General features: G+C 33.9%; 2 protein-coding genes across 5 annotated transcripts in view; one reads left to right on the top strand and one right to left on the bottom strand.

Annotated features, from left to right (window-relative positions):
* The window catches only part of smyd2b (SET and MYND domain containing 2b), a 130,851-nt gene extending 123,862 nt beyond the window's left edge, over positions 1-6,989 (top strand). The window contains exons 8-12 of one of the 4 annotated variants that reach the window (XM_049479051.1): positions 3,044-3,154; positions 3,292-3,412; positions 4,080-4,254; positions 5,878-5,986; positions 6,290-6,989. In XM_049479051.1, coding sequence (XP_049335008.1) covers positions 3,044-3,154; positions 3,292-3,412; positions 4,080-4,254; positions 5,878-5,986; positions 6,290-6,373 — 600 coding nt within the window. In that variant the 3' untranslated portion in view covers positions 6,374-6,989. The remainder of the gene's footprint in view (positions 1-3,043; positions 3,155-3,291; positions 3,413-4,079; positions 4,255-5,877; positions 5,987-6,289) is intronic. The other 3 variants (XM_049479052.1, XM_049479053.1, XM_049479055.1) reach the window with 3 other exon arrangements.
* The window catches only part of LOC103042233 (tripartite motif-containing protein 16-like), a 92,925-nt gene that overhangs the window by 78,373 nt on the left and 5,512 nt on the right, over positions 1-9,040 (bottom strand). The gene's annotated exons all lie outside the window — the stretch shown is intronic.

Below are 9,040 nucleotides of genomic sequence, written 5' to 3'. Positions count from 1 at the left end.
TTAACGCATTAATGGGTAAGTGTATGACCTACAGTAGATTATTTATGATGACTAGGGCTGTAATTGATAAACAAAAGTAATTAATTTGCCATAAATTAATGTGAATCTACTTTTTCATAGGCTAGTTGTAGACTATGGTGACTATTCGCTCCTCTCGGTGTTACACTTAATAACAGAATAACAGAAAATAACAGAATATTTACAAAATATATGTGTAGACATTACAGATACATCAACTACCAGCTTATCAAAATGGTGTTTTAGTGGAGTTATGAATGACTAAAGCTTCTCCTCCTTCCAATCCAACATCATATAAATACCTTGCACTTTATTTATGTGTCATGATGAGTCTTTGCAGCCCTACAACACGATTTGCTACCTACAACAAGAAGGAGCTAGCTGTACTCTAATCTAAAGTTATGAGTTCTCTCCCCTCTCACCATTCTCTTCCTGAATAATCATAAGCTGATGTAAATAATAATAAATAATTCAGTGACATAAAATGCCATTATTGTCTTTATGATAAATCAAGCACTGAGTAAACTACCTGTGTCAAGCGTGGACTAGTCCTAAGTTTAATCATTTTTGGAGTGGTGATGTTGTATTGTAGCATGTCACTATGGGTTAAATGTATTTATAAAAACTAAAATGCAGTGTTTCTAATCTGTTACAGATGCTGTGATCCACAAATTCCCTGGCACCACCAGGGGCCAACTGGGGACTGCATTAAATCACAAACTGACTGAGCTGCGGCATCAAAGAGAAAAAGTTTACCATCGGTGGATTTTTGAAAAAATGATTATTGTTTCAAGTTCTGTAAAAAAAAACTGCTTTTCCTCCACTGCTCCACCATTTTTAAAAGGACTGAGAAATAGCTTCTTTTCTTTTTTGTCAGTTTTTCTCCTTGTTTTGAATTGAAGAAAAGACTGAAACGTTTTTCCTCCACTAATAGCAACTGTAAATTCATTATGTTTGTTCCTTGTTTTCAGTCAACAACAAAAAAACTGAAAAACCTTACCTCCATTAATAGCAAAATTATGAATGTTTAACTATGTGATCCAGTTGAGGATTTGTATAAACAGTGCTGTGGTTTAATATCTGCATAAAGCTCTGTACAGTATTTTTCTCTTTTTAATAAAGTGTTTAAATAAGTATTCTGACATTGCAATTCACATTTATAATATAAATAGACAAATGTTTATGAAGAAGCAGCATATATATGGGGAGAAAAATGGGTTACACATAACTATGCGTTTCTGTGGTTCATTTGTAATGTATTTCACATACATAATCATACACTAATTTATGGGCCAGACATATGAATGACATATAGGATAAAATATGTATTTCACATACATGACCATGCATCATTTATGGATCAGACATATATATATGACATTAATATTTTACATATATAACCATACATAATTGATGGGTCAGTCATATATGTGACATGTATAATAAAATATGGATTTTCCATACATAACCATCAATCATTTATTGGTCAGACATATATATGACATAAAGGTCAAAATATGTATTTTACATACATAACTATACATAATTTATGGGTCAGTCATATATGTGACATATAGGACAAAATATGTATTTCACATACATAACCATACATAATTTATGGACAAGGCATATATGTGACATATATGACAACATATGTATTTCACATACATAACCATACTTAATTTATGGACAAGGCATATATTTGACATATATGACAAAATATGTATTTCACGTATATAACCATATATAATTTATGGGTCAGACATATATGTGACATATATGACAAAATCTATATTTCCCATACATAATTATACATTGGGTCACATACATAATTTATGGGTCAGACATATATGTGACATATATGACAAAATCTATATTTCACATACATAATTATACATAATTATGTATAATTATAATTATGTGAGGGTGTCTGACGTGAGTGACGCCTCACCAACATTCTGAGCAGGAGGTTGTGAATTGTAGAATATTCTGATGTCGTGATTTATGTAAATGTGATTGTGATGCGTTTTGTCAGTGTTGGATTAGAAGAACAAAAATAGGAAAGTACCGCAATGTAATCCATTTATTTTAGCAGAGTAACTGTAATCTGATTACCACTCACTGAAGCAGTAACTGTAACGGATTACAGTTACTCATAATTTGTAATCTGATTACGTAACGCCGTTACATGTAATCTGTTACTTCCCAACACTGATTATGGCTGGTTTTGTGTGTGTGTGTATTATGGTTGTGTGTGGTGTGTGTAATATGGTTGTATGTTATGGTTGTGTGTGTGTGTGTATTATGGTTGTGTATGTGTGTGTGTATTATGGTTGTGTGTGTGTGTGTGTGTATTATGGTTGTGTGTTATGGTTGTGTGTGTGTGTGTATTTTAGTTGTGTGTGTGTGTGTGTGTATTATGGTTGTGTGTGTGTGTGTGTGTGTGTGTGTTATGATTGTGCGTGTGTGTGTGTATTATGGTTGTGTGTTATGGTTGTGTGTGTGTGTGTATTTTAGTTGTGTGTGTGTGTGTGTGTGTGTGTTATGATTGTGTGTGTGTGTGTGTGTAATATGGTTGTATGTTATGGTTGTGTGTGTGTGTGTGTATTATGGTTGTGTATGTGTGTGTGTGTGTATGTGTGTGTGTATTATGGTTGTGTGTGTGTGTGTGCGTGTTATGATTGTGTGTGTGTATTATGGTTGTGTGTTATGGTTGTGTGTGTGTGTGTGCGTGTTATGATTGTGTGTGTGTATTATGGTTGTGTGTTATGGTTGTGTGTGTGTGTGTGTGTGTGTGTGTGTGTGGTATTTGATTGAACAGTGCCCTTTGAGATGTTCATAGCTTAGAATATTTTTTCAAGGCACTATATTTAGATACCTAGATAGTTTTAAAATCCCAATTCTAAAATATTCATCAAAAACTGCCCAAAAATTCTGAAAACAATTTCAGAGATTTTTATTGGGAATTAAATGCATATTTTATGTTGAAAATCTGACTTGACCTGTTGTGTGCTTTAATGTGTAGATACTCACCAGCTATATAGACCTGCTGTACCCAACGGAAGACAGGATTGAGAGACTCAGAGACTCCTACTATTTCAGCTGTGACTGCAGAGAGTGCAAAACCAAATCCAAGGTGTGTGACAATAACAGTACTGATGTCTGAGTTCTGTAGTGTGCAGATGTACTTAAATACTATGTCTATGTACAGCGAACATGTATGTGGATTTTGTGTCTGGTGTTTTACAAGCTGTGTGTGTTTGTATGTTATAGGACAAGGCTAAGATGAAGCTGAGAAAGCTGAATGAAGGACCCCGCACAGAGGAGATCAGGGAAATGGTTCGCTATGCTCGAATCATCATTGATGACTTCCGCAGAGCCAAACATGAAAAAAATATCCTTTTTACAACTTGTTACAACTAGAAATATAAAAGCCAAGTTTTCAATGATTTAGACACTTTTACTAGACAAACTCTGTGGACACTCTCATCTGACCTTTATAGAGAAGTTACATATATTAAAGATTTCTGTAAGATGGCAAAAAAAACTAGTTTTGCCCTCACCCATTGCTTGATGGGATATTAAGAAGATTTTGTTTAATTTTCTTTTGTTTTTGTTTTTTTTTTGTTTGTTTTTTATAAAAAGGGTGTCCTGCAAGTTTGGACACACCTTAAACTCATTTTTTTTTATATTTAAAAAAATGATTTGTTTTAGCACACCAAAAAGTGTTAAACAAATCAGAATGTTTTATAATTATATAGATTATTTAAAGTAGCACCTTTTGCTTTTTATAATAAGATTTAGATTAAACTTGTACTTTATAGCTATTCAACTTTTATTTCTTTTTGTCTGTGACTGAAACATGGGCCGCAGAGTGGTTTATATATTTTAAAAGCACAAATTAAATTTATCTTTAAACTTGTTATGTTTATTTCAACTGAGTGGAATATGTATAATAGATTTTTTATTTTATTTTATTTTAATATAATTCGTTTTTTTTTAGACTTTTAGACTGAGGGCTGTTGATATTGGGAAGTAATGTTTCCTTGACTCCTGAGCGCCCCCTGCAGAGCTGCTGGAGATGTGTGAGCTGAGCATGGATAAAATGGGCGCAGTGTTTGACGACACCAATGTGTACATGCTGCATATGATGTACCAGGCTATGGGGGTGTGTTTGTTCACGGAGGATTATGACAGCGCCTTGAGCTACGGAGAGAAAGTCATAAAGCCATTCAGGTTTGTATGCAGGGTCACTGATATTTCTAGCATTCAGAAGTTTGGATTAACTATTATATTGTAAATAAATGTATATGTAAATGATTCTGATTTGATGTTGGGCCTCTATGTCTTCAAATACTTGTAAATGAAATGTAAATGAATGAAGTGTCCAGATTAAAAACAAAAAACTTTAGAAGTTTTGACCAAATTAATATCCAGAATTATAATATAATAAAATGTATATATTAATATAATTAACTATTTAAAAAAGTTGCACTAACATTTAAATTTAGGTAGGAATTAAAAATGTAGTCAGAATTATGTCAGGTCTGAATTAATTACTATCCAGAACTAATAATAAAAATATTTACTTACCTTATTAAATATATGGTATCAATATCAGTATTAAGTACTAATTACATATAAATACCCATAATGTAATAAAAAAAAGAATGTCCATAAAAAAAATGTACAGTATGATGTACTGATAAAATTCATATTTAGAATAAATGCTGTTGTTCCAATTAACTAATGTCAAATATCACATGAAAAAATCAGTATTAATTAGTAATACTGGTAAAACTATGATTCATGCAAAATGTCTGTCATGGGTGAAGAGAGGCTGGACATACTGCAAGTAATTTATTAAGATAAATTACTTTAAGATAAATTAAGATATTTTTTTGTTTGTTTGTTTTTTTGTTTTCGATAACAAACTAGAGTAAACAAAAAAAGCAAAAACACAAATAGGAGTAATATAAATCAAAATAAACAAGAGAGAAACTCAACCACAAAAGACCAGACTAAAGACAAGACTATGCAAATCAGACAGATTAAACAAGACTGAAAACATAACAGGCAAGGACACTTAGGGCGCTTTTCCACCGGCATGGTGCCGGTGCTGGTGCCAGGTTCTTTGCGTTTCCGCTGCAAAATCGCAGGTTCTGGGCCAGAAAATCTGGTTCCGGGCGTTCGGGGCAAAGTTGTTTACAAACCTCACCTCCATTCACAGATAAGAGCAGCAGAAGCAGCTAAATGAATGAAAATGAATCAACAGTGATCCACTGAGGACAGCAGCACAAGTTTCAAGAGGAGCTCTGGTTCTGCCGTGTTGTTTTCAAACCGCCCCCCGACTTCTGCCTACGCCCACATTCATAAACGTAGTGAGTGATTCCTTAGAGCAGTGGAAACACGGGCCGGTTCTTAAAAGGTTGGCAGGAACCGGCTCCGGCACCAGCACTTAGTCAGTGGAAAAGAGGTATCACAGAACTGGAACCACAAAGCAACACAATCAACCAAACAAGACCACTGAATCAAAAGGGGCTCTACATACACTGAAAGACTGGGAACACCTGGAGAAGGTAATAAGGGGGCGGGGTAACAAACAACCACAGGTGAGAACACTGATGGCAGGGCGGGGCTAGGGTGGAGACAGAACAACAACAAAACAGAGCCATTTGGTTAAACAGCACATAAGGAAGAAAACAAACCAGCTGAGAGAAAAGACAGCCTGACCAAGAACATACCAATAATGAAGTTCTAATAAAGTGTATATTTAGATTAAACAAATATCCCAGAGTTGTAATAAAGTTCTGTGTAAAATCATGGTTCACACTGATTGTGTCTGCTTTGTGTCTGCAGTCAGCTGTATCCAGCCTATTCCCTGAACGTTGCCTCAATGTACCTGAAGCTCGGTAGGCTCTACGGGGCTCTGGGTCGACCATCTGCAGGGTCAAATGCCCTTAAAAAGGTAAATATCCACACTAATAACTATTTATAATTGAAGCTGTCCTGTAGAATTCTCACAATTCCTGTCTGTGTAAAAAAAGGGTCTTTGTATGAATTTTGAAGCAGTCTTAAGTTCAGACTTCTGGAGTCTTAATACTTAATACTGAAATGTTCTCTCCTAGATTCCACCTGATCTAATAGACATGTAGAAACATAAGCTGTTAGAACTGTCTGTATATTTACAGAGGAAATGAGTTTCAGATTAAAGATCATTTTATATTTACAGTGCAGTTCTATCTGACCTGTGTGTAATTGTTTATTTCAGGCTTTGGACATTATGGAGGTTGTTCATGGAAAGGAACACACTTACGTACAGGAACTGCAAAAAGAGATAACTCGTCAGAAATGAGCACAAAAACACACACACACTCACACACACACTCACTTTCACGTCTTCCACAGACTATTCAGTATATTATAGGTACCACTTAACATCAGGACTTCTAAAGGGTCTATAAGTGGATAAAAACAGGTATATTAACAAGATACTCTAAAACACCCTAAAAACATCTACAACTAGTTACAGCACAGAAGGATAAAATACAAGATACACTAATTTATGCTGTTAATTTTCAGATCATGCTGGTTTTAACCTTACCTGATCCTTCATCACCTCAGTGCTCTCATGCTCAACTTCAGCAATTACTAACTGTTACTAAATTACTTCTATTTATTCACAAATAGGATTTCTCACAATATCAATATCAATACTAACCCAATCATTTAATTCACATTAAGTTCTGAGCAATATTGTTTGATTTGACACTGTTTATGTTCAAAATTCACTAAAAATGTTGATGTCATTTAACATTTTCTTAATTTTTGCAGTCATTAACATTAACATATTCTTAATCATTTATTATCAAAGCCCAGACACATAAAGCCCAAACCAGTCCACTTTGCATATAAATACGTACAAACATTTGCATTCTAAGGTCTTGGAAATATGTTTTGTCTCAAAATGATCAGCCCCAATAACATGGTTTGTTACTCATACATATGCAGTGTTAAAGTGCATATAAATAGAGTATTGTAAGTTTTTTTTTTTTTTTGTACAAATAGTAGAGCAAACATAATTTTACAGGCCTCATTTCTGCATTTGTAAAAAAGAAAAAAAAAAACACAAGCTCTGATTTTATTTGCTGGGTTTCAGGACTAGTAAAGGTTCACAGATGTTTTAAGTTTGGGTTTTATGCAGCAACTGATGAATAGAAGAGATAAAAGCTTTTAGTTTAGAGCAGATCTCTGTGTGCCTCCCTGCTTTTGGTTATGATAGAAATTCTATAGGAAGAAGAAACAGCACTGTTTAAGAGCAATGGTCAATCAGATCCCTGTACTAAACTCTCATTATTCAACTATACCAAGAAAAAGTACAATTTAACATTGACGTTTTAACCATTGAGACGTAGAGGTAGAACAGGGACTGATGGAGGACAAAGTAAGATAAACAATAACCAGCAAGATCTGAGCATTAAAAATGTAAATGAGCATCAGCGGGTCTCTGTGTCCCTTTTTATTTGTGATATTAATGGTTTGCTTGTTTAACAACCATTGATTTAATAAACTAAACACAACTATTTAAAGTGCTTTATAATGGTAGTCTTATTGTTAAGTGGTACCATAATGTATTTTGCTGTATTCTAAAAACTGAATCTATAAAGTTGAATATAATCAGACAATTTTATTGACTTACTGAAATAATCGTTCAACGTGTTTCCACTTAGCCTAGATTATATAAACATGCATAAAGGTTTGCGCTGGAGTTGTTGGAGATGGCAGAGTTGGCATTATTGGAAAATATTGCTAATGGCCAAATTCATTGAGAGCACATTTTCCGTGACCATTATGTTTTTTGGCCTATGATGATGACCTATGACCTATGGCCTATGATTTCTTTCTTGACTTGCATATTATTATTATTATTATTACTATTTTAGTAGGAAGTCCACGCAAGTCTTAGTACATCATGTGGACTTCCTACTAAAATGTTCCGTACGCACAGACCTGAAAAGTTCCGTACGCACAAAAAAATCTGGATTTATCAAATTGTGCGTAGGCAGAATCCCACTTACTTTCTCTTAGTACATCACAATCAACTTGAAATCAAGCGCAAATGCACGAAAACATCACACCTGCCATGACTTCTCCCTTAATTACGCAGAGTATAATGTTATAATAATAATAATAATAATAATAATAATAATAATATGCTAGAGTATAATATGCAAGTCAAGAAAGAAAAGTGTTGCAAGACGTGTAGTGTAATAACTAATAATTACCCGTGTTTAAAATGTATTATTCTAAGATGGATAATAAATGCTTTAAATGAGTTGCTTACCAAGAAGCCACACGTCACGCACTCAGCTCGTCTTATCCTCTTATGCTCTTGGAAATCTAAGACGGTTTATAAGCCAGTTATCATCATGGGGCCAAAAAAATATAATGGTCGTGGAAAATGCGCTCTCAATGAATTTGGCCAAAAGCAATATTTTCCAATAATGCCAACTCTGCCATCTCTCCAACAATCCAGCACAAACTTTTATGCATGTTTATATGATCTAGGCTAAGTGGAAACACGTTGCACGATTATTTCTATAAGCCAATTACATTTTCTGATTAATTTACTTTATTTTACCTAATAATGCTTACTACAATGTGTGTAGTAGTACATGAGGCCCCTGGTGTTTTACTGTGGGGGACGTGTTTTACGGCTTTGTGGAATTCTTCATGAGATAATGGGATTTTAAGTGTTTGTTACTTTAAGTGTTGTTAATTTAGACAGATTTATTTGATCCAAGAAGTTATTGATTTCTTCTGAATTATTTTCATGGTCTGGTGAGTATAATTCTTATTTTATCTTTAAAGGTGTCATTAATTACCTCAGGATTGTACTATTTTCCCTGCTGAGTTTTTTATGATTAGAATATTTTTTTGTAATAAGATGAGAATTAATGAGATTTGTGAGATATTTGTCAGATTATTTGAGTCTTCAATGTTTTCATGTATCAATTTTTCT

Source organism: Astyanax mexicanus, chromosome 1 (assembly GCF_023375975.1).
Source record: "Astyanax mexicanus isolate ESR-SI-001 chromosome 1, AstMex3_surface, whole genome shotgun sequence".
Lineage (NCBI taxonomy): Eukaryota > Metazoa > Chordata > Actinopteri > Characiformes > Acestrorhamphidae > Astyanax > Astyanax mexicanus.
Note: the sequence above shows the minus strand (reverse complement) of the source record. Positions and strands in the feature narration are given on the sequence as shown.